This window comes from Gastrolobium bilobum, unplaced genomic scaffold (assembly GCF_033153095.1).
Source record: "Gastrolobium bilobum isolate Gb01-03AN ecotype WA unplaced genomic scaffold, APGP_CSIRO_Gbil_v1 utg4294, whole genome shotgun sequence".
NCBI lineage: Eukaryota > Viridiplantae > Streptophyta > Magnoliopsida > Fabales > Fabaceae > Gastrolobium > Gastrolobium bilobum.
The window spans coordinates 212,169-237,471 of record NW_026897253.1 but is presented as its reverse complement, the minus strand read 5'-3'; the positions used below and the strand labels follow the sequence as shown (position 1 = coordinate 237,471).

Genomic DNA, 25,303 nt, shown 5'->3' with positions numbered 1-25,303 from the left:
TTTGAGCATTTTGCTTTTGAAAGTGACTTAAATGCATATTGTGATGAGTTTTGTTGTGATTCTTGATTCTGTTTAGGCGTTAAAATTGTGATTTTTGGTTTAGCAACAGAATTTGAGTATTTTGTGAAGTTGATTCATTGTTCTGCTTGGAAATTAAAAATTAACAGGCTAATGGGCTAGACCAGACCATTTATTTTTGTATAAACGAGTCAAGTCAGGCTAACAGTTAGACTCTACTAGGCTTGAGTTAGGCCAAATTAAAAAAAATTGGCATAGGCTTAGGCTTTTTGGGAAAAAGTTTGGCCCAGCTCAGCCCACTTTCACCCCTATTAGCATCTAAACACGAGAGAATGATATATAGATAAGGAAATCTATTATGAATTCCAGGATATTTCTTTCTTTAAAAATAATAAATAATTAATAATAAGAATTCAATTTAAGTGATTTCATACTTGAAAGGAGACAGACTACTCAAAAAATTTACATTTTTATTTTATTTCATTGTAAAATGACTGAATCATGTAAAATTTTAATATAACAAAATTTAGATGTGTTTGTAAAGAAATTTCTTAGGCATAGCAGATGTACCCACTTGGTACATTTTTTTCTAAAAGTGGAAAATTTTCTCCCCTTTAAATCCAGTTTTTAATTTATATTTTCATATACGTCCTAAATTTTTTTTTTTTAGGTAGGATATACTTACTTACATCTGCTGCACCCAAAATTCACTCATAATTGTAGATTTCAGTCACTAATTTTTCCCGAGACATTACATTTTGCCATGTGACTATATTTGATTGGTTAACGTTACCTTTTCTACGAGTGAATTTTTGGTGCATCAGATGTGCCGTACATTAGTTAAAAAAATAAAAATTTGAAATTTGATGAATTTTTCTTAAAAAAATATGAATTAAATGGGAAGAAATTTTATTTTATTTTTTGGAAAAATAATGTACATATATCTGTTATACTAAAAAAAAAATCTCCTTTTCTACACCCTCTCTATCTTGGTATGTCTGAAAATATTTTCCTCTATAACGTATTTTTAGTATGCCTAAATATAATATATATTATTAGCTTTATCATATTAACCCTAAAATTATAAAAGGATGATGAATTATTTTATTTCAACTTTGATAAATAATATATTGAGTCTTTAATATTACGGAATACAGAAAAATATTTTCCTATATCTATTTACCACATATCATGATCCAGTTATGATAATTGAGGCTAACTAGAACCGCCATAGTTTTTTTAAGATGGTTTTGCTGTGGACTTGTGGTCATATAAATTTTGAATCGGATGATAAAATTATTGCGGGCTGATAATTTTGTTGACAATGGTATTTATATATTATTTTATTCTATACTTGTATTATTTTTTAGATAATAATATGAAATAAATATATTTTAAATAGTTATTTTTTAACAAGTACATGTGTAAGTAAAATGGAACAAAAAATTCTAAATATTTATTATCCTAATTTAAGTAATATAACGAGTTTAATTAATGACTATCCTTAAGAACATTAGTTCATGATTATTTAATACATCATATGCTTCTAATTATTTTGAAAAAAATAATCAATGCATTTTAAAATTTTAATATTCATCGAATTATGTCTTTTATTTAATATATTTACTATTTTTAACTCCTTAACAAACACTTTATGGTCCGAATTAGCAAAATCCTAATATTGTTTACACACTATTTTTATTACGTTATCGATCCTTATAATATTTTTTCTTGAAATAAAAGAAAACAATATGCAATCTAACTTACTCTATTTTTTCTCAAAGTGTCAAAATGAAGCAGGTGTGCAAATAAACAAACCGATCAGTTATTTAGCCTAGTTTGCTATTACCTGATCGACAAGTTCTCCAGCTTAGTCCCTTGAACCGAATTATTATTATTTATTTGAGTTATAACATTTTAAAAAATTAATTTTAATTGTGATTCGAAAATTTCTCACTGTTCCTTTTTCTCAAGAAGGAGAAGTGCTCCTTCACAGTTTCGTTAGAAATTGTTAGAAAAATATAAAAATTATTGATTCACCTTTAATTCACGAGCTTTTTTATTATGGTATTTGAGTTTATCTTACTATGGATCACGAATTATTGATTTTCTTCATTTCTATTGGAATTAAATTATAGAAAAATATTTTTGTACTTACTGCAAATAAGGTATTTGCATTTAGTCCAAAAATGACGCCGTTTTGAAATTGAAATATTAAAAAATTATAATTATAAAGACTATAATAACCCTGAAATAAGTTAAAATTACAAAATACCATAATTTTCGCTCCAAAATGACGTCGTATTGAGCTTACTGCAGATAACTTATCTGTAGTAATTGCAAAAAAAAACAAACCCATAAAATAAAATAAAAAATAAACGAATACAATATTAACACTTCAAGCCTGAGAAGTTCTTACGTGAAAAAATATATTAGAGAAATATGATATAAATATAATATATAAAATTATTAATTGAACATTCACTTATCAACTTGATCTGTTGCATGAGTTGGGTTTTCACAGAGAAATATAAAAACTATTGATGAATCAACAAAGTCTAGTATAATTGGTAAATAGTTGGATCTCTTAAATATGCTGACAGGAGTCCGATTTTTTATCCTGAATATGAAAAAAGATTTGTTGAGTAAAATTATACCCATTTCGGTAATCTCGGGGTGTCGAAACTATTGATGAGCGTCTACTTGTCAGTTTCAGCGGTTGGCTAAGATGGTTTCTTTGTCACAAGTTAATCTGCACAACTGCTTATCAATCCTTTGAGAAATAATCCAGAATTGTGATCAACAAATAAGGTCTCTTCGCATCATTACCATACTTGATAAGCATGGAAATTATTTTTAGAGAATCCCATTCTAAAACAATTTTCATTTAACGATACAAAATCTTTGTGAAAGAATTTTTTTTATTTTTTTTTCCGCCACTTTTGCTCAATAAGGGGGGTAAAGAGGCTGGAGGTAAAACGGTAAAAGTATATTTAAAGCATGTGCATATAATTAGTGATATCTAAAAAAGAGCTAATAGGTAATCAGGGCAAATCTTTGACTGAAAAGGACACTCATCCTTTTGACAAGGTACATTTGATGTTACCATTATTAGGCATCTTGCATAAAAAACTGAAATGTATTTGAACTTAAAAACTGAACGAAATGATTCCTGTGTTAATTATATGCTTTTGAAGATATATGCTTCGACCGTAACACAACACTCATTATGTTTACGCAAAATAAAAAAGATGATGGGGTCCAAAGATTCTGAAGAGGTGCCTAATAAAATTAAAGTTAATAACAAAGGACGACAAAGAGTTCCCCACTTTTTGGGAGATAATTGTGATACAGTAATACCTCTGTTCATTTTCCACGTCAATCCCCTCCTTTCGAAAGGCACTTCGTACTGGACGGGGCCCAATGTGTTGGGAGAAATTTAGTAGTTAGCCCAACTTAACTTGATAAATTATGACAAAAAAAATTAATTTAATGCATTTTAATTAAATAATTACGTATTTATTGTAATTTCGGGAATAATTACGAATTTATTGCACACTATGACGCGCCAGTGAGACGTCTCACCCAAAGGAAAGACGCCCCAATGAGACGTCCTTCATCTGGTGTTGACACGTGTCATACTTTTTTTCAAAATAATAATAATTTAATCATAAAACTTCTGAAAGCCATAACTTTTGACTTGAGTATCTAAACCAGGTAATTCTTTTTTTGATTCCACATAACTTTTTGAGATCTACGCAATGACATCTCATTTGACATATTTTATTTATCACAAACATAATTTTATTTCTAATTTGACTAGGATCTGAATAGAATCATATCGGCATTTGAATTATAGAATGGCATTACTATTTGCATTTATGTTTAGATTTGAATCATCAGGTTATTATTTACATTTAAGTTTAGATTTGAATCATAACGTTGGTATTTGTATTTTGTAATTTTGTATAGCTGCCTTATTCATTTCTATACAACTATTCATTTGTATTCATGGTTTTTTGTATAGCTGCCTTAAATTAGAATTAAAAATACACCATGATTTCCGCCACAAGACGACGTCATTTCAGTGAACATTAGACAAAGTTGTCTAAAGTAACTTTAGAAAAAAATGAACCATTTGGTTATTTTCTTAATTTTTTTTGTCATTTATGCAATTCGAATCACAATTTGAATTATAGAATGACTAAGATCTAACTAGAATCATATCTACATTTGATTTATAGGATGACTAGAATCTGACTAGGATCATATCGGCATTTGAATTATATGATGATGTTACTAGTTGCATTTAAGTTTAGATTTGAATCATGACGTTATTATTTGTAATTTGTATATTGCGTTATTTATTTTCTTACAGCTATTCATTTTATTTATAACAAGAGTCAATCATTGACACACTAGATTAGTTCGGTAAAAATTCTATTACGAATTTACCATCCCCTATCTTTGAGTTTAAAAAAAGAACATTTTTCTCAGTCTACACTATTTTGTAGAATTGGGGTTTCGATTTTATCCCCTTTTTTCTTAAATTCCTTTTTGTCATTTATGCAATTCGAATCACAATTTTTTATTCACTAATCCTTGCAAATGAAAAGACTACCATGAAAAGGCTACAAACACTATATATGGGAGGCAATTTTAAATTATGTTTGTGAGAAATAAAATATATCAAATGAGATGGCATTGCGTAGATCTCGAAAAGTTATGGCCTTTAGAAGTTTTATGATTAAATTATTATTTTTTTGGAAAAAAGTATGACACGTGTCAACACCAGATGAAAGACGCCCCATTTAATTAAAATGTAATAATTAAATTTTTTTGCCGATAGATTCCACTGAAAGTTGAATAGGTCAATTTTAGGTTTCGAAAATTAGAATCAATATGTTTTGAATTAGATTAAAGTTATACCTCATATTAGAAGAACATACTTGTATTATTGGCCTATTGGGTGTGTACAAAATTTAGTTTCGCATTCAAAAAAAGTGAATATATATTAAATATCCTGAACAATAAAAAAATTACGTACTCTTACCTTAAGTTTTATTAAAAAGCTAAACGAATCTTATATTAAAGGAGATAATTTTTCTTGTAAGGGTCTCATCTTGATTTTTTTTATTTCTTATTTTTTAGTGGGACTCACGTCAAGTTTATCTCGCAATATAAGATATACTCTCTTATGTAACATGATATTAATTTAGCCTTTTGTTAAATTAAATGGAATGGGATTTATGAAGAAAGACCGTATTTATTTATTTATTTTTAAAATAAAATAAAACAAAACAAATTGTTTCACTTCTATTTAAAGCGTTGATGCTCACCAATGATCATTTTTATGCCCTTTGTAACACTTTCTCTTTTATTTATAGCACTTTTTTTTTTCTTTTATGTTCTTACAAAGGGTTCCTAAAGTACCAACGACTAAAAGGAAAGAAAATTATGCACCCCAAAAAAATTATAAGTTTATTATGAAATTATGCACCTAAAATTAATATGCCAACATAATAGGTTGGTTACCTTCCGACAAAATCAGATTAGAAGTTTATGAATGGAAAATATAAGAATTATGTTGTAAGAAAAAAAATCTGGTCATGTTATAGATTATAACTATGTATTATAAGTTGTACATAATATAATATTAAAGTTGTTTTTTTCTTTCCACAACGTTAGCCGACAGCCTTTTAAGAAGAGAAAAAAATAGCTTTGAATATTGTAATTACATATTACCCGTAATACATAGTTATATTTTTTTTGCAAGACCAAATTTCTTTCCTGCAACATAACGGATTGAAACCGCTTTATCAATATCAATTTAAAAAAGTATTTTTTTTAGTAGGTTAAAAAAATAATTTTCACATAAAAATGTTTAAAGTATGTTATAAAATTAATTTTAACTGTCGAAATAAATGCTTTAAAAAATAAATTGATTCTATTTATATAAATATATTAAATATTATATATAGGGATTAATGTTTGTTCTTTTAAAGGGTATATAGTTGTATCATTTTAGTAAAAACTAATGTGTTTTATAGTGAGAGAAATGTAAATCATGGTGGGAACAAGTGAGAGATTTTTTAAATATTGAATAAAAATATTAATTTTAACTAAAATATTTATCTTTTAAAAGGATAAATATTTTTTCTATATATATATATATATATATATATGAGAAACAATAATCTCCTTGCCGCTGGAGATGTTTCTCCTTTCAAAAATTACGCCAGCATTTTCTTTTTCTTTTTCTTTAAAAAATATCAGAAAAGAATTTCTGCAGTTATTGTAGATAAGTTATCTGCATTTACTTCCAAAACGATGTCGTTTTGGGATGGAAATATTAAAAAATTATAATTATAAAGACTATAATACTCCTGAAATAAATTAAAATTATAAAAATACCATGATTTCCGCCCCAAAACGACGTCGTATTGAGCTTACTGCAAATAACTTATCTACAGTAACTGCAGAAAAAACGAACCCTAAAAATATTGGGCCCCAGAAGACTGTCTCTATTGATATAGAACATTCCTGCAACATAATATTATTATTTCCTTATTTTTTCTCTTTCCACCACGTCAATTGACAACTTTTTAAGGAGAAAAAAAAAATTAATATTATAATTATGTATTACTCTTAGTACATAGTTATATTTTTTTTGTAGAACCAAATTTCTTTCCAACAATGTGACAGATTGAAATCCCTTTATCAATATCAAGTTAAAAAAGTAATTTTTCAGTAGGTTAAAAAAAATAATTTTTTGTTATCAAAAAAATAAAATAAAAAAAAATAATTTTCACATAAAAATGTTTATAGTATGTTATAAAATTATTTGTGATTGTCGAAATAAATGCTTTAAAAAATAAATTGATTCTATTTATATAAATATATTAAATATATATATATATATATAGGGATGAATGTTTATCCTTTTAAATCAAATGGTATAGAGTTGTATCATGTCAGTAAAAATCACTGTATTTTATAGTGAGAGAAACATAAATTATAGTGGAAACAAGTGAGAGATTTTTTAAATATTAAATACAAATACTAATTTTAACTAAAATATTTATTTTTTGAAATAACAAATATTTTTCCTATATATATGAAAATAAATAATCTCATGATGGAGAAGATGTTTGTCCTTTCAAAATCACACCAGCACTTTATTTTTCTTTCCTTTTTTGAAATTGTGGGTCCCAAAAGATTGTCTCTATTGATATAGAACATTTCTTGCAACATAAGATTATTATTTCTATATATATATGAAAAATATTTCTCCCGTTACAGAAAAGAAAGTTATCCCTTGCAATCTAAAACTACGTAATTTTAAGGGTTGGGGATTTAATTAAATGTGTTTTGTTAAAAAAATTATTATATGAATTTTATCTAAACTCTATTTATTAATTTCCAAACTCTCAAAACGACAAAACGACATAGTTTTGAGTTGCAGGAGAAAATTTATTTCATGTGACAAGAGAAACGATAAACCCTGTAGTCACATGACTCACATAGATAAAGTTATCTCTTGTAACCTTAAAATTATATTATTTTGAGGGTTAGGAAAATTAATGAAAGATGTTTGATCAATTTTATTTGTATCTTTATTATATAAAGGGTTCATTTTTTCTGCAATCAATGTAGATAAGTTATCTACATTGAATCCAAAATGACATCAATTTACGGTGGAAATCAAGATGTTTTTGTAATTATAATTTATTTTAGGGTTATAATAGTATTTCTCAGTATAATTTTTTAATCAAAAATGACGTCATTTCGAGAGTGGATGTAGATAACTTATCTACATTCACTGTAAAAATATTAAAATCTTATATAAATTTTATTAAAACACCCTTAATTAAGTCTTTTAACTCTCAAAACAACATATTTTTATGATTATATAAAGGGAAAAGTATTTATCTTTTTAAATAACACAACTTATATTCTTTCACTCTCACAAAGAAATGGGACCCACACCTTTATTTTTTTTGTCAACTCTCTCTTCCTTTATCTAACTCTTTCTCTCTTTTCCTTTATCTAACTCTTTCTCTCTCTTAAAATGACACAACTTAATATCCTTTAAAATGACACACACTTTACCCTTATACGAAATATTATTATCTCCCGTAAAACAATAAATCCTATATATGAAGTTGTTTTACCATGTAACCCCAATAGCGCACTTATTTGCCATTCCGAACACAGAAAGCATAGGAAGTTCGCAAGCGAAGCTTTGGAACTGAGACAGGTCATCGAGGAGGAACAGTTTTTAGAATCCCCATTTATGACATGACAACTTTTCAATCATTTGTTTTGGTTGGTACCCTTCATTAATGATGTCTACAGGGTAGGTCCCCTCCAGCATAAAATTCTTCTTTTTAATTTTTGTGTTTTTGCTTATTGGCCAGGAATATATTCTCCCATTTTTACTTGTTGCTATGCAATTTTATAACTGATTTGTTAACTCTCTCCTTACCGGAGGTTTGTTTTTTATTTTTATTATTTTAAGATTTAATATTTTTTCGATCACGGGATATATAGTTATTTTCAAAAAAATTAATTATAAAAATTAATATAACTATAAAATAAATTAAAATTTCAAAAATATCTTTTCTCCAATATCAAAACATCGTCATTTTAAAATTAGACAAGTTATATCTACTGACCTCATAATAGTAAACCTTTTTTTTAACTAAAACCTCTTTCAAGAAGTTACTTAATTTTTTTTCTTTAAAATGAGATGATTCAAACACCTACAAATTAGGTTTAGGATGTGTATTACAACCTTTTCAAAATTATTTTTTTTTCAAATTTTGTTTCCGGGAACAAAAATATATAGAAAAAGTGTTTGACAAAATCGATTTATTTTTTTGTTTTCGAGAATGAACTGGTTCAATTTATTTGTTGAGAAACATAAAAAAGAATTAGAAATTTTTTGCTTTTTTGTTTTCGGACACAAAATGAGAAATATTTATATCTTTCAATCACTATCCACCAATGTTATTAAAATTGGTCCAATTATTGACTTGGTCGAGGTATTGAGTCATTGATTTAACCAGTGGTTCACTGGTTCAACCGCATGACCCGATAAGTATACGTAAATCTGTAATTTATATTAAAAAAACTATAAATATACTTCAATACCTGTAAAAAAAAAAATACAAATTTCAAATATTTTAATATAACAAAAGATCAATTAAATATATAATATTTGTGATACTGGTGTTTCAGGTTTAGTAGAAGACATCTCTAACTATAAATCAAATTAAAATTTCCTGCGTATTGCATAACTAAGATAATATTAATGTTGTAGGTACATAATCTATATAAGTGGATAATGTACAAATCACATAAATATATATATTGAAATATCGAGGTTTGAACATATGACTATCTTAAATCCGTCGTGACTATATCAATCCTAATGACTTTTATGTGATGATATATAATTGGACAACGACACAAAACTTTTATTCATCATCAATATTAAAAGAAGAGACGAAAAACTTATTTTGGTGAAAGATTATTTTCATTGATATCTAATGAATTGAAGTATGTCCATTTCATCATCAATACGACAACAGCTGATGAAGGAATCAATTTTCTTCTAACAGAACTAGAAACTAACTTGGTAATAGTTAAAAAAAAAAAAAAACTGAACAGAGAGAAACTAGTTACAACTGTATAACTACTATACCAAGGAAAAGTTACGCTGCGTCGGAGTGCATGTATACTATCGTAAGAATTAAAATTAAACTTTTAACAAAATGCCAAATCGAGTATACTTACGTAAGTCATAATCACTCTTATATCGTAAAATAAATTTTATGGAATAATTATATTATAAAATTTATTATTAAATTAAAAATTATTAGTATATAAATCATATTTATAAAATTTTATAATATTTTCAATTTATTTAATACTTAATTGATATATATCAAAATTAATGTAATATATACTTTTAATATATAAATATAAAAATCACTTGATTATATTCATATTTTTATTAAACATAAATTTGTATTGCTATTTAATTTTTACAAGATTTAATGTATATAATTAAAATAAGAGATAATTACAACTTAATAATTCGATCGATAAAAATTAAAATTATTGACTGATGTCAGAACTCAGAACAATGTTGAATGACCAAAGTCACAGACTCAACTCAAAAAGTTAACTTATCCCAGTTCACACGCAAGTTACCACAGAACTTGTCTGAAATAGTGAAAGCATAAGGTCTAATGTGTTCATGTTGTCACTTACTACTTGCACACACCATTTGAGTCACCCCTTACATTATGCAGTGCAAACCGTTGCCCCCAAACCATGTGTTTTTATTACATCAATACCGATGCAATCTACTTTTCAATTTTCATCCGATTTTTCTGGATTTGTATTTTTATCAAGAGATTAATATTTTTCATATTTTAAAAAATAAATTTTATCTTTTACAAATATACAAAAATATATAAAACCCATTTAAACACATATAAGGAGATAAAAGAAAAATAAAATATGAAAAATCTAACACACTTTTATATATATATAAAAAATAAATTTATCCCTTACACCATAACAAACAATATACCCTTTTATCAAAGGAAAATATTTTTCTCATTTCGTTGGAGATAGCTATCTCATGCTATACACCCATCGAATTTTGTGCCAGCTTTTTCCATTTCTTTTCCTTTATTTTAAAGTGTGGACCCCACATATTTATCTCTCACACATGAGAGAACTATCTCAAGCAACATGAGATTAATAACTCCCTTTATCAAATATGAAAAGCATTCCGCCTTTACCTTGTAGTCTTGTACAATGTAATAACTTTTGGTTGTTCAATTATAATAAATTTACTTCAAAAAAAAAAAAAAAAAGTCATTCTTTTAATACATTAAGTCAGATTTTGACTTGTTCAACCAGTTATAATCTTACACGAACAGTTAGGGCAGACCACAATGTACAAGAATCATCATCATACACTAACTTTATAGAAACAGAAACAGCAAATTGCCAATCCAATGGAAATTGACTCCAAAACAGTAACAGGCGCAGTGATGGGACAGACTGTTCAGGATTCCTCCTACCATAAAGTGTGAACAGTTCGGTTAAGAAATGGTAGTTGTACATTTTAATATGCTTAGTTATGACTGAAGCCTAAGTACCTAGATGATTTACCTAAATCCTTACAAGGATTAACGTTTGAACGAATACCCTAAAATGATATTCAAGTTTGTCAAGCCAATGATATTAGAAAATCATGTTTGGAAGAATATTAAAATTAGAGCTATACAGAGATTAACTTAGCATATGTAAACATGACATGACACATGCAAATCTAACACCCAGCAGCCTTAAGGAAATTGTCAAAGGGGCTAGCAGGAGGCAGCTTCATGGCTAGCCCTGGTGGATCCCTTGGCAATGCAGCTACTTGGGCATGCCCACCACCATTTACTACCTACAAGGAAATAATAAGAATAGAATGTGAGCACTACATTTAAAAGAGTTGGATTTATTTAGAACAGACCCCAATAACGCCTAAAATAATTGGAATCATAAAAAATAAGGAGCACCATCCAGTGCTTGAGATCCTATTATGAACATATTGTGTGCTTAAAAAGAAAAGACAAACCTTTTCAAGTGCTGAGTTACTGTTATCAGCAATGGCCAGAAACGATTTATCTGCTGCTTGACTGTAAAGATTCTCAAAGGCTAGCCAATTTGAAAGCTTCTTCCTTGCACATGTCCCAAGCGATTCACACTGGCTAGCCATAGTGTTATATGGAAGGGGCGAAGTGGAGACAGCTGTTCCTGCCACTTGACCGGCTACCTCTAGTGCCTAAAATCAGTGGATTGATGGGTTGTTGAGCTTATAGGAAACAGTAATAATGAAATGTATGCATTCTGTAACCCAAGTCCATTGACAGTGCTTGGAAAAATAAGAATGAAAAGAAAAACTATTGGAATTCAACTTAAGTGTTTCAATTAAACTAGCCCCCCAGTCAACAATCATCCTCTCCTCCCCCCAAACATAATGTTGGCTGCAATATTATTTTTTGGATTTCAAAAATTTTCACAGCACTGCCCATCAAATACTCCAATTACTTTCATATTTTCATTAAACACATTGTCATCATTTTGCCAGCACAAGAGCATCAGATGCATAATACTTGATCAATATAATAGGGCCTGTATTACACAATGCCTGATAATACATACACACATGCAATGCAAGACACACACACACAGAGAGAGAGAGAGAGAGAGAGAGAGAAAGAGAGTACCGATTCCATAAGCTGTCCAATGCTGAGAACATGAGACACAGAAGGGGAAACAGGCATCTTTGGAATAAATCGAGAAATGTCAGAGACAGATGCTTCACTGGTTGTGTCATCTTCACCTACTGAATTTGAAGGAAAATCCTGCATAACCGGGGGAAAAAAGATCAATACATTTTTGTTTCAAACTTTTCTTTTATTCTACCCCTCCACAAAAAAGAATCTGCTGGCCATGGTGATAGGTAACAGGTCGTTGGTCAGATGCTTTGAACCAAAATGTCACTTTTTTTAATAGCTAGGAGGGCTTGCAGACCTATTAAGGGGGGAGGGAAGGAGGGGCGAGGGATCAAAGCCATGGTATCAAGCCATGGTGTTGAGATATATAGTCTCACATTGGTTGTATAAGCACCTAATGTGGAGTTTATAAGGTCTAGGGTACTCCCACTCTTAGAGCTAACTTTTGGGGTGGTGTATCCCAAGGTTCTTTACATGGTATCAGAGCTTGAGTGACTACAAGGTCATAAGTTCGATCCTTACCGCCCCCACTTTAAAGTGGAATTAAAATAAAAAGCACAAAAAGGTAAACCAAAAATTGGGCCTGTGCATAATCCACGCTTCAAGCCCAATTGGCTCTCGTGTGAGGGGGCGTGTTGAGATATATAGTCCCACATTGGTTGTATGGGCAACTAATGTGAAGTTTATAAGGCCTTAGGCACTCCCACCCTTTGAGCTAGCTTTTGGGGTGGTGTATCCCAAGGTTCTTTACATGGTATCAGAGTCGGGTTGGGCTCGAGCTAGCCTGGTGATTGGCTAGGAGGAGATTGTTGGTGGGTTTCACACTTGAGGGGGAGATTGTTGGGATATTCAAGTGTGATGAGTCTCACATTGGTTGGTAATGGGCTAAGTGAAGAGTATATAAGTGAAAGGGACTCATGAACCCAATGCCTTAAGGTTTTGGGTTGAGACATGGTGTCGAATCCACTTGCTACGGTTGATGTAGCCTTAGCTTATTGGTGGTGGCCCCCGCCACGGGCTTCCCCCCTAAACCCGCCTGACATTGGTATCAGACCATGTAAAGAACATTTGGGTTGAATTGGTTCTTTACATGGTATCAGAGCCTCGTGTCCCAGGTTCGATCCTCATCGCCCCCACTTTCTTTCAAGTGGAATTTCTTTGTTCGCACAGGTAGGTGGGCCTGTGCATTGTCCACTCTTCAAGCCCAGTGGGCTCTCGTGCGAGGGGGCGTGTTGAGATATATATAATGTAGTCTCACCCAACAGCTTAAGCTTTTGGTTCTTTATACATGGTCAATGATGTGTGAGCTATTCAATTATAATATTTCTAGAAACATTCTGAACTGTTTTCATATGCACACACATATACTTCAATGGGAAGGACAACATCTTCATACAGGGAACTGATCTGCTGCAACCAATTACCAGCTTAGAAATAACATAATGTTAGCATAGATAACATACCCCATCAAACGAAAGTGACTCCTGGGAATAAAAAACCATTTTATTCTGATCAAGAATTGACTGTGGACCAAACACAAATTCTTCATCAGGCTTGAATGTCTCTGAGAGTAGCATGGCTAGGTTATCTGTATCCAGCTTAAGAAACAGAAACAAGAAAATCAGGAAGTGAGAGAGTCGCAGGTTATGAACAAAATATGGTCCCTGAATAAAATGTAATACCTCAGTGATGTTAGCTAAATTATGAACCAAAACATCCTGTGCGATCTTGTGACATTTACATATATTGTTTCGTAACTCGGATAATATTGATATGGCCAACTGATTATCAGCAGCAGTACCATATTCTCTCACATCCACATGGGTCTTAGCATATACTTGATGGTCGTCACTGATACCCAAGAATGGATCAACCTGATTATATAGCAGGTCGTTGTTAAGATATGTTGTTTAGATTATGCATAAAAATCACGGCTTTAATTCTATCAAAATAAGCGAGACAATCCTCTAGCAGACATTAAAGAGTAGCAAAGCATCAGAATCAGATCAGTCACTTACTTCAGATATCGCTAATGAGGCGAACATATCATTCAGGTCATGAATCTGATATATTTTGCAGGCAGACATCAACATGCCAGTAGATAATACAAAGACAGACCTCTGACATGCTGGGGGCAACATTCCTGCCAGAACATGAGTACATCAATTATGCATTCTTTTTTATAATAAATAATTATAGTTCCTTTGAAATTAAATAGTTCACTTTAAGATACTCTATAGGTCTTACCATTACTTAAGTCCAACAACATCGTCCAGAGAGACAGAGGAAGCTGGAAGAAGCGGATCAACAGGTTATCTCTGTCTTTCAGGTTCTGCAATGTTACATTTTGAAATATTTTAACAATCAGAATAATGATTACAGAAGTATATAACACAAAGTGCAGTCCAGATTGTGATTATATTTAGTTTCCTATCAAAATGAGAATCCGATATTGGGAACTCAAGCATACAAAAGTACAAACATTCAATCAACCCTGCGTGATCTATCCAAAAGCACAGAGGCGGTACAGATGAAACTATTGGGATACAAAAAATAAAGATGTGACAAGTAATATGAATACGTACAAAATTCTACCTTTATGCGTAAAACAATTAGTGTTAATATATATGAATTAGCTACAGCTTCAATATTTGAAGGTAAATTGTCAGGAAGATTAGCTTGAATCCAAAAGGCAGAAAGCAGCTGGGCCATTTGATCTTCACTTAGCTTCATAACACATGGTTCCTGAGAGCCAATTCAATACCAGAGTTGGTAAATAACAAGTTTTTACAAAAAAATAATCACAAATAATAAAACCTATTGACAGAAATAAATTCAATTACTTACGGTGTCAGTCAAATTTGGAGATCCTGTAGCCCTATCAATGATAGAGCTGAGTTTGTATAAGATAGGGGAATTCTTTATGCCACAGCCCTGCTTCCAGTCCTCTGCCACAATATCCCTTTCTTTGCAACCATCATGATCTATATTCCTATGATTTTCTGCCTTGGTGCCATCTCTGCCTCTGCGGAGCTTCTCAAGTAAGGCTGTGATTGAAGCAGATGCAGATGCAGATGCAGTGTGAGAATGCCTTTTATCGCGCTGATCTAGATATCTGGACCGCAGAGAGGAAACTTCATGTATGTTGAAGGAACTTGGAAAAAGAAGTACAGAAAATAAAAGGTGTGCTCCAACACGAGCCTCCACATCTGAATGCAACATTACTTTTAGGAGTTGCACAAGAAGAGCTTCAGGAAATCCCTAGATGGAAGCATCAGAAATTATCAATGGATGTATTCCAAGATAACAACAGTAAGTCTCCTAAAATCTACAACCATTCAAAGGAAAAGAAAGATTCACCAGAATGATGGATACGATTCATTCTGAATTTTCCAAAAGAAGCAATTAGCAAAAATGTTCATCTGTTCAAAGTTATGTTTCAGACAATGCCTCTTCCTCCCTAGCATAAAATTTTTCTAGTAAATATACATATTTGGTTAAGAATGTTACTAAATTTTTCTAGTAAATATATCCTTTAAAAGTATTGGATTACAACAAGCTCCTCTTACCTGCTGTGAACGTAAGCGGTCCAATGCTAAGGTGACCGCACGAGCAAGGATTATCAGTGATCCAATGGTGGCTCTACCAACAACACCGGATGGGATATTTTCTAGGGTTATTGCCATCAAGTCAAAGAGTGGCTGGGCATCAATGATCTATTCAACCGACAAAGATAAAAGTAATTTAGTAGCAGAATGGAATGCAGTGACCAATTTAACAGTAAATTGTGATTTTATGGGGAGAAAGAATGTATTCATAAACCTACCCCATGGGCAATTTCTAGTAAGCAGTCCTCAATGGAATTTTGGAGTGAGATATTCAAGTTCAGCTCTTGCTCTCCAAAAAATTCGCTGGAGGCTTGAAGACTTTTCCTAAGATGCCTGCAAAGGTCACCAACAAAACCAACCTCTGCCAAACCTCTCCCTGATCTGATTTGCATAGCTATAGATGTGGCGACTTGAACAACACAGGTCTTAAGTTGGGGATCATTCACAACGTTTTTGTGGTCCAGATGATGTATGACAGAACCAAGAATTAAGCGTTGATTCCCTGTAGAAATAGGTAATAAGAAAGGAAAACACCATTATTGAACAAGAATGGAAGGTTTCGGGGGGGAAAAAAACTCAAATAGCATTGCTCATAGCACATAGCTGTTTTAAAATCCTAAACTCCGCAAATCTTTAAAAGTATAACATGGAATATGACACTACATCCACTGAATGGTTTATTTCTGAAAAGTATTTGAGTCAGGAAGTGGTAAGAGAGAACAATACCTGTGCTCTCCATGAAGTAAGCCATGCTGGATAAAACCATCATTGCTAACCCGTTCTGAGGAGCCCAATGTTGCCTAGAATCAAAGTAGACAAACATTGGATCCAGTACACGACGCATAGTTGTGCTTTCCTTAGCTAATTCAACCATTCTTTGAATGCATATCTGAGCCCATATTTCTGGTTTTTCAATTTCTTCTCTATAACAATGATAAATAAAAAAATCATAAAAGGGAACTAAACAGTGATTAAAAGCTGTGTAACAGACCAACTGCCCCAACTACAACAGTAAATAAATGGCTTAACACTTTTTTTTAAGCTCTAGAATAACAAATACCTAGTTAAAAGGGAAGGATCCCTTTTTTCTGGTCGTGGCTGGATCATCAAGCAGCTTGAGCGAATGTCATTACCAACAACTGAACCACCCCGACCTTCACACCGGATAACCTCATCCACCCAATTATGATGTGACTCTGCCCTGACATCAGCACCTTCGCTTTGTCTACTCCACTCATAGTTATCTAAAGTGCAATGAACAATCTACATTTTGAATGAACCAACAAATTAGAGATGATACCTGACTGAGAATAAAGAGCAGGAATCCAACATGTAAATTTAAAAACAGTATCAGCATAATGGTAGCTACAGAGTTGTTGGTTTTGATTCCTAATTTCCTAATAGTGCAAACTGCAAAACTTCATGACAAATTGGTTATTCATATTAAATTAAGAGCATCATACAGCCTTGGCAGCATTTATAGTCTGTGATCTTCTGTCAAAAAAATTTATTTCATCACATTTTCACCCCAATATTAGATATATGCCACGTTCAACAATGATGATCTAAAGTCAGTTGGGAGCAACTCAATAACTTACCTCATCAAAACCAACAAAAATGTGTGAAAACTCAGCCATGAACCAAACCTGCCAAGAAAAAAGGCAGTCAAATAAACAATGCACTTACTCCAAAAAGAGTCAGAAACAACGATAAAAAAAACTCACGACAAACATGAATCTTTTCATGAAAATAAACATTGGAAAGCAAAGAGAATGAACTGAAACATACAACATCAGAAGCACAAAGGAAATCAAATGGAGCACTAAATACCATAGCTGAAAGGCATTGCAAGCTTGATGCCCTCAAGCAGCGCTTTTCATGTGTTTCACCATGCTCTTGTGATAGCATACATACTTTCCTCACGAACTTCTCAATGTTATAAGTATAAGTGGCATCTACCTGTTCTTTCATTGTGTCAGTAACATGAAAGTGCATGGCAAAAATGATGTCAGCTACTACATAGGATGGCAGAAAGTAGTAGAAGAAACAGATCAGATCATCATTGATTAGAAAGACCGAACATAATAGCGAAGGTAGGGCCTACAATTATTACAACACTTGCTTTAGATTATTACTAGTGTACTAATACACTCTATTGTGGTTGTGGACAAAGATATTGTGTAAACCTTTTCCTGTTTCCAAGTACATAAATCAAAGTAAATATTGTTCTGGTAGAATTGCAGTCATGCAAAAGCCACATAAGCAAAAAGCTCAAAAGTATCTTAGGCTTTTTGGATTGTATAATTCACCTGACAGTAGATGAATCTTGTTAAGGATTGGCAACCAAGTGTCTGAATGGTCTCATCCTTAGAATAGCCCAAGAGCTCCGAAATTACATTAAGCACATCAATAGCAAAATATGCTCTGCAATATGCAAGAGATACATGAAAAAAATATAGGATGAATAACATAAAAACTGTATGGTCAATATCATAATGAAAAGTATCCATAACATATCAATTGTTTGATACCAGTGCACCACCAACAGAATGTGGAAACATAAGCCTATTAAGCATGAGAAACTTACATCTGCACCTTACAAATGGAAAGCAACTTGTTGAAAGATTCTGTTATAAGCTTGACCAGATTGATGTGCTCAGATCTGAGTTCTTTGTAGCACCTTTCTTCAAGATATTTTGCTATCTAACAGAGAGAACAGATATCGTGAACCTCAGCAATGGATTCAGCTAATTCAAGCATATCTTATTTTCCTATTCTTTTGCTTCTTTTTTAATTAAAAAAAAAAAAACCTACCAAAACATGAGTAAAATAAAAGAATAATAACCTTTGGAATCCGGAAAGGGTTTTTTGCTGCATATTCACATAATTTGATAATCTTCCTTTCACTTGGAAGCTCATCCTGAGAAGTATAATCCAGTTAATTGATTAACCAACAAGCATGCTTGGTTTATAAGAATCATACAACTTTCTTTATGTTGAGAACAGCGATAAACCAATAATCTCCAAAAAAAAAAAAAAAATGTTTTTTAAGAGATCATATTGGTGAAAAAGGAGCCCCATTTGCTCAAAACAGCTATGGTAAAAACAGAAGCTCAATGAGGTTACAATTTCCATTTTCAAGGAAAAAGGAGTGTGATAAGACACTAACAGGTGATTTAGGGAAGATATCAGCAAGCAGTTTTCTATAACGCTTGACTGGCTGGCGTGAACTTGACCTCAAAGCAGGACAGCAAACACACATGTTGCCACATGCTGGAAAGATCTTCCTGGAGATGATACCCATTACCTGAAATTCCCAAAATGAGACAAAAAAAAAATGTAGCCAAAACTATAGCAAACCCAGTTAAAATATGCAAAACTACAAATCTGAAAACCACTAGCAAAAACTAAAACCCCCCAATCAGTTTACACAAAACAAAAAAAAAATAGAGGCAACAAAACCAGGATCCAAAGAAAAAACTCAGCAACAGCTGAAAGCAAGGACATTAAAACTGAAAACTGCTAAGAGAGTAAGCAGTTACAAACATGTCCAGTTTTTAAAAAGAAAAAGCATTAAAAAAGAGAAAACCAGCGACCCAGAAAGGAATAAATAAAGTAGAAACGACCACAGACTATAAAAAAAGAAACTTTGCAAAGTATCATAAACAACAACAAAATTTTTCCTAGTGATAATAAACAGAACCCAGAGGGGACAACCACCTAGTTTCTGAAAATTCTAGAAAAGAGAGGGGCAGAAAAGTGACTACCTAGACCCTTTGGAAGATTGAAGAAGATCTGGGAATGGGAGGTGAACCCTCACACACAACAAGGGTAAGCAGTGGAGAGGAAGTGTAAATTGTAAGAACTAACGACACGAAATAGCATTGGTATAGCAGTTAATGCAAAGAGAGAAAAGAAAAACCAAAACAAAAAATGGCGCGTGGGTTAAGACAAGTTAAGGCAACATCGGAGACTATCAGCTTCTTTGGATTTGCGTTTGAAAACTTCAGACCCAAGTTCCAACCGCATAACCGTGATTTGGTGCGTTAAGATTATGTTTTGCAGCTCTAAACTTTTTTTTTTTTTACACTAAAGTTTCTAAATATTAATTATTATTTTTTATGTTCTTGACCACTATATTAGGCTCATTCCTTGGCCTATCTCCCTTGGTTTCACCTTTCATATCAGTTAAAATCTTTTAGAAAATGTTGATATTAAAAGAATGTTTTCTTTTCCTTTTTCTCTTCTTCGTGATATATCTCTTTTTTTCATTTAAAATAATATAATTTTATATTACTTAAAATGATACATATTTTTTCTTTCTCATGATCATTGGTAATGAATTATTCTCCTGATTTCAGATCTAATTAACTTCAATTGCATATCTCACCCTGTTTTTCTTTTAAAAAAAACATCTAACCCTGATTGTATATTTATCCTAATATCTTTTAAGATTTAAAATTTTTAAAGTTACATTAAATAAATTTATTTAATATCCATCAAAATATATATATAAATATACGTAGAATTTATGTAAAAATAAATAAAAAAATAAGTCCCCCTGTATTTGGTAAACATTAAAGGAACGAAACTTTAAACCCTATCTAATAAATCAAAATTTAATTTTAACGTACACTATGTTATACGTGCTGGATCACGTGATGGTGTCAGGAAGAAACACAAATCCATTTTTTTCTTTGCTGTAAAAGTATACCTACGGCCTGCTGTTTCAAACTGTGTCAGAATTTGGAAAACACAACACAACACAACGGAAAAAAATTTGTAAAAAAAAAAAAGAAAAAAACTCCCAGTGCACGCTTATGGAAACTGATGTTACATAAACTCTTTTTTCCTAGTGAATAGTGAATAAGAAAGTTTGAAGCTTTATTTTGAACTCTTCACGGGGTACCCTTTCCTACAAGGGCTCTCTCTATTGAAGTGGCATCATTAGTCATTTCATTTTCATTACAAATATTAGAGAAAAAAAATAAAGAAATGCTGATAGTGATGACAGATATAAATAATCGGTGCACATGCTGTCGGAGCTTGTAAAATTTTCTGGCTACATGACGTAAATGTTGGGACTTAGCGGGCAATTTTGTTAGCAATATATACATAAAATATAGGAAGGGCCAAACAAAAGTAGATGCTGATATTATGCCCAAATGACTCTATAATATTTGAAGTTTTGAACCATTCATGAGAGGGGGCACCGAGCTCATGTTTGACTTATTCGGAAAATGGCGATGCCCCTCAAACGTACCACGGGATAATACAGTGCACATGGCCAATTCATGGCTTTTTTTCACATTTTTGTCAATTTTTTTATAAGAAAAATTCAATAAGATGACATTGGTAATTTAAATATGAAACAGGGGGGCGTTTGGTACGCGGCATTTGGCCGGATTCCCCGGAAATTGAATTTTTCTAAATTTTAAATTTTCGAATATTATCGTAAACTGAATGTAAAAATCATATTTTTAAAAATTGAGATTCCCGGACAAATAAAAATTTCTCCTGTACCAAACGCCCCCTAGAGATTCCATGTGACCAGGTTACCACGAGGCACACCGGCTACGTAAGTTGAAATTCATCCTGATTCAAACACGCTGTATCCCCAACTGTTTTTTGGATGCTGCCAGAGTAATTGTATAAATAATAATAATTTTTTAATAACGAAGATAGTAAATAATGCAATTTTATTTTGAAGGAAAAAATTTAAAAAACTCCTCTCATATTGTGTTGAATCACTTATATTTTTATACTTTTTTTTAATCACTTGATCTTATGTGATTTTTTCATCCACATCGCGCCTTAATATTATCAAAAAATTAACTACGTATACATATTATACTCTTCTTAGAATAAAAAATAAGATCAAATGTTATAAAAACTTAGAACACTTAATAAAAGATTAAAAGAAAAAATAATAAACAAAATTAAATGTGTGAAAATAAAATAAAATAAAAAAATAAGACCAAATATATTAAAAATACAATAGTGACAAAAAATATTAAAATTAAAAAAATAAAAATAGTTCAAATAAAAATAATATACTGAAAATGAAAAATTAGAATAAAAAGAAATCACTTATGAGTTTCAAATATATTTAGTTTTATTTTTTCTTTTACTTTTTTTCCTTTTTTGTCCTTGGTCTATTTTATTCTTTTAAATTTATATATGTTTGTCTTTTTTCTATTTATTTTTTTTGCACTTTTTGGTTTATTTTGTTCTAATTTTCTTCTCATTTTTTTAAGCCTTATGTCATCCCATCTATTAAAGATTTTCATACAAAAATTAAGAGAAAAAAAAAGAGAAGGAGAATAAAATAGAGATATAAAAAAGACCAAACATATCTAAATAAAAAAAAATAGACCAAGGACAAAAAAATAGAAAAAGAATAAATAGATCAAGGACAAAAAAAATAGAAAAAGAATAAATAGATCAAGGACCAAAAAATAGAAAAAAAAATAAAAGCAAATATATTATAAATTCATAACTGAAATTTCTTTTTGTTCTATTTCTTTTTTATTTTATTTTTTATTATATTTTTTCTTCTATTTTTTTGTCTTCAATATTTTTTTTCATTTAGACTCTTTTTTTTTAATTTTAATCTTTTCTTGGATTTTTAATATATTTGATTTTTTCTTCTATTTCTTATATTTTTTTATTTCAACAGATAACACAATTATCTTTTTTGCTATTTTTTTATTTTACTCTTTTATTAAGTGTTATAAGTTTTTATAATATTTGGTCTTTTTTTTCTTTATCACTTTATTTTCTTCTTCTAAAAATGATAGAATAGGTATATTTAGTTAATTTTTTAATAGTGTTAAAGAGGGGAATGGATAAAAAAAATCACAAGAAATTAAGTGATTAAAAAAAGTACACGGATATAAGTGACTCAAAACAATATCACAAAGGTCTTTTTTTTAACTTTTTCTTATTTTGAGAAAGAGATAAATTATGTGAGAAAGAAAGTAATGTTTTATTTTTAATTTAAATTTTAAATAAAACACACTATTTTTTTACCTAAAAAGATCATCCGATACACACGTTTCTGATTATTTATAATGCAAATTAATATTTACATTAAGTGAAAAAAATACAGGAAAGAGGGAGTGGAATTTGTACGGATGCTAATACGGTGCTGGTAACATCTGGTAAATATGTTAAGAGTCACGCTTGATTTTTTTTTTTTTAATTTAAATTTTGAGCCCTTATCCATTCATTACTATACAATTTTTTTTAAGTCTTTTTGTAATTCTTGTTCTTAAAAACACCTTCCTCAATCAGGAACACGGCTGCGAAAGTTTCCCTTGCAGCGAAAATTTCTGCCAAACAATATGTAGCTTATGATTGTTGGAACTAAATCGATTCCACTTGCAATCCCAACTTCTCTGTCGGTCAAAGGCTCATGAAATCAAGAAATTCAACTGATTCTTCAACCTTTCTTTGCCAAAAATTCACAAAAGTAATAACTATATCTCTATCTTGGGATACTTGTAAGCTAAATTATTACAAAAGGAATGAAGTTAAATCTAAATATGAACGTTAACTTAACTGCTACTCAAACTCATATTCATTGATCAAACGAGCATAAGCCCCACTGCTTGATGCTTAAATCGATTTAATGCTTAATATTATTAATTCTACATCATGTGTTATATCAATTATGTAACATCAACCATTTATTTAATTTTCCATAACTAATTAATAATCATAACACATGATTACCGCGAAGAATATCTTATAATTTGGCAAATCTAAATAATAAGATGATTAAAGTTGAAGATAATAATCTTGCATTTAGCACGCGTCGAGTTAAAGGAAAAGAATGCTCGTAAACGAACCTCTATTGGTTGAGAGCTTCAAAAGCTGTTGCCGACTAGTTAATAACACTAACACAACATTTTTTTATTTTTATTTTTTATTTTGGTAAACCACTAACACTGCATTTGAATTACGATCGCATAATCATGACACTGGTAACTGCAATGATGACCAGTGGTGAATCAAGGAATTTTTTTTTTTGAGGACTAAAAATTAAATATTTGTTTCTCTCTGATATATGAGAGGTCAAAATACGAAAAATTAAATTTTTGTTCCTCTCTTCAACCACAATATGTGTGAGGCCGAAACACTAATCCAGAGAACGTAACTCATAAATACTCTTTTAACTTGTTATAGAGAGAAAGATGGAGAGAGAGAGGTAGAAGATGTCACAGTAAAATCTACTATCAATTTAAAAAAACTACAGCTTTTCAACCTCTAAAATGAACATTTTTTATGCAAAGAAACCAAAAAAAAAAGAGAAGAGAGCAAAGGTTTAGATTTCACAAAAAATATTAACTAATTACTATATCTAAATAGATAATTCAAAGGAGTCAGATTGCCAAGAAGCACAATCACCAAAACCCTTCTGCCCCTCACTTCCCTCTATGTCACAAATCATCAGGAGAGGGATCGAAAGAATAAGGTTCATTCTTTCATAAGACTCTCGGACTTCTTATTTTTATTCATGGATGGGAAGATTTGTGCTAACATCTAAGCATAATAAAAGTTGAAACTGTAAGTGTCAAGTCGAGGTTTAAACTATAATTTAAGGGGAATGTTATATTTACAAACTTTTCGTTTAGAAACTCTTACAAACTATATTGTGTCTGACCGACATACTTTGATAAGAGTGTATGACTGGTTATACTTAGTGTAATTTGTAAACAGATCTTATAAACTCTCTGTGGTGGGAGAAAACTACTTCACATTAATAGAGAGAAAAAATAGAAATTTCTTGCAATATACTTATGTTAAAAAAATTCTTCAAATTTTGAGGGGGGCGGCCGCCTACCCTAGCACCCCCCTCGGTCCGCCCCTGCTGACAGCCACATGATGTTATATCACTCGTCAATCCATGGGTTGATGGCTGTGGGTGTTGGAGTATGAATTTAGCAATAAAAAATATGAGATTTGCATTTATCATTTAACATGACAGAAGAAAGTTTCCTACACATACAATATTTTGTGGGATCCACACTTTTTGAAACAAAAAAAATTACAGCACGCAAAACGAATCTCTATAACATTACACAATCACTTTTCCTACAACATAACTCTTATAAAATCTAAAGAATATTTGAATGTCATGGTTGTAATATATTTTTCTAAACTACCACACAATTGAAGTCCTTAGATAATGATGTAGCGATTTTATACCAATCACATGGCACACTTTGACTGGCCATCTAAGTCTCATGAGTATATATATATATCAAAGTCGCTACATAATATAGCGACTTTGGACCTGCTTAAATACTTGACAACTTTTTTTGGCAACATTGCTACATAATATAGTGACTTTGAACTATT

The 25,303-nt window shown here is 31.0% G+C and overlaps 1 protein-coding gene across 1 annotated transcript; it reads right to left on the bottom strand.

The window, feature by feature from the left end:
- Positions 1 to 11,074: 11,074 nt before the first annotated feature.
- Positions 11,075 to 19,727, bottom strand: LOC133305269 (protein SEMI-ROLLED LEAF 2). Its single transcript, XM_061505441.1, has 20 exons — positions 19,705 to 19,727; positions 19,107 to 19,244; positions 18,783 to 18,857; positions 18,525 to 18,640; positions 18,247 to 18,361; positions 17,768 to 17,896; positions 17,536 to 17,583; positions 16,998 to 17,200; positions 16,664 to 16,860; positions 16,156 to 16,439; positions 15,899 to 16,045; positions 15,177 to 15,590; positions 14,925 to 15,074; positions 14,577 to 14,661; positions 14,348 to 14,472; positions 14,012 to 14,203; positions 13,793 to 13,927; positions 12,321 to 12,458; positions 11,669 to 11,875; positions 11,075 to 11,494 (listed from the first exon to the last, which is right to left on the bottom strand). The coding sequence occupies exons 2-20, from the start codon at positions 19,239 to 19,241 to the stop codon at positions 11,375 to 11,377; spliced, it is 3,015 nt and encodes a 1,004-aa protein (XP_061361425.1). The 5' UTR covers positions 19,242 to 19,244; positions 19,705 to 19,727; the 3' UTR covers positions 11,075 to 11,374.
- Between the last annotated feature and the right edge of the window lie 5,576 nt (positions 19,728 to 25,303).

What these genes read in the sequence shown, in the direction of transcription:
- LOC133305269 (XM_061505441.1), bottom strand. Translation starts at nt 19,241, where the DNA reads ATGGGTATCATCTCCAGGAAGATCTTTCCAGCATGTGGCAACATGTGT. An exon ending in TAATTGTTTTACGCATAAAG is followed by an intron (nt 14,662 to 14,924) that starts GTAGAATTTTGT and finishes GTAACATTGCAG; the next exon opens with AACCTGAAAGACAGAGATAA. An exon ending in CCTCATTAGCGATATCTGAA is followed by an intron (nt 14,204 to 14,347) that starts GTAAGTGACTGA and finishes CTATATAATCAG; the next exon opens with GTTGATCCATTCTTGGGTAT.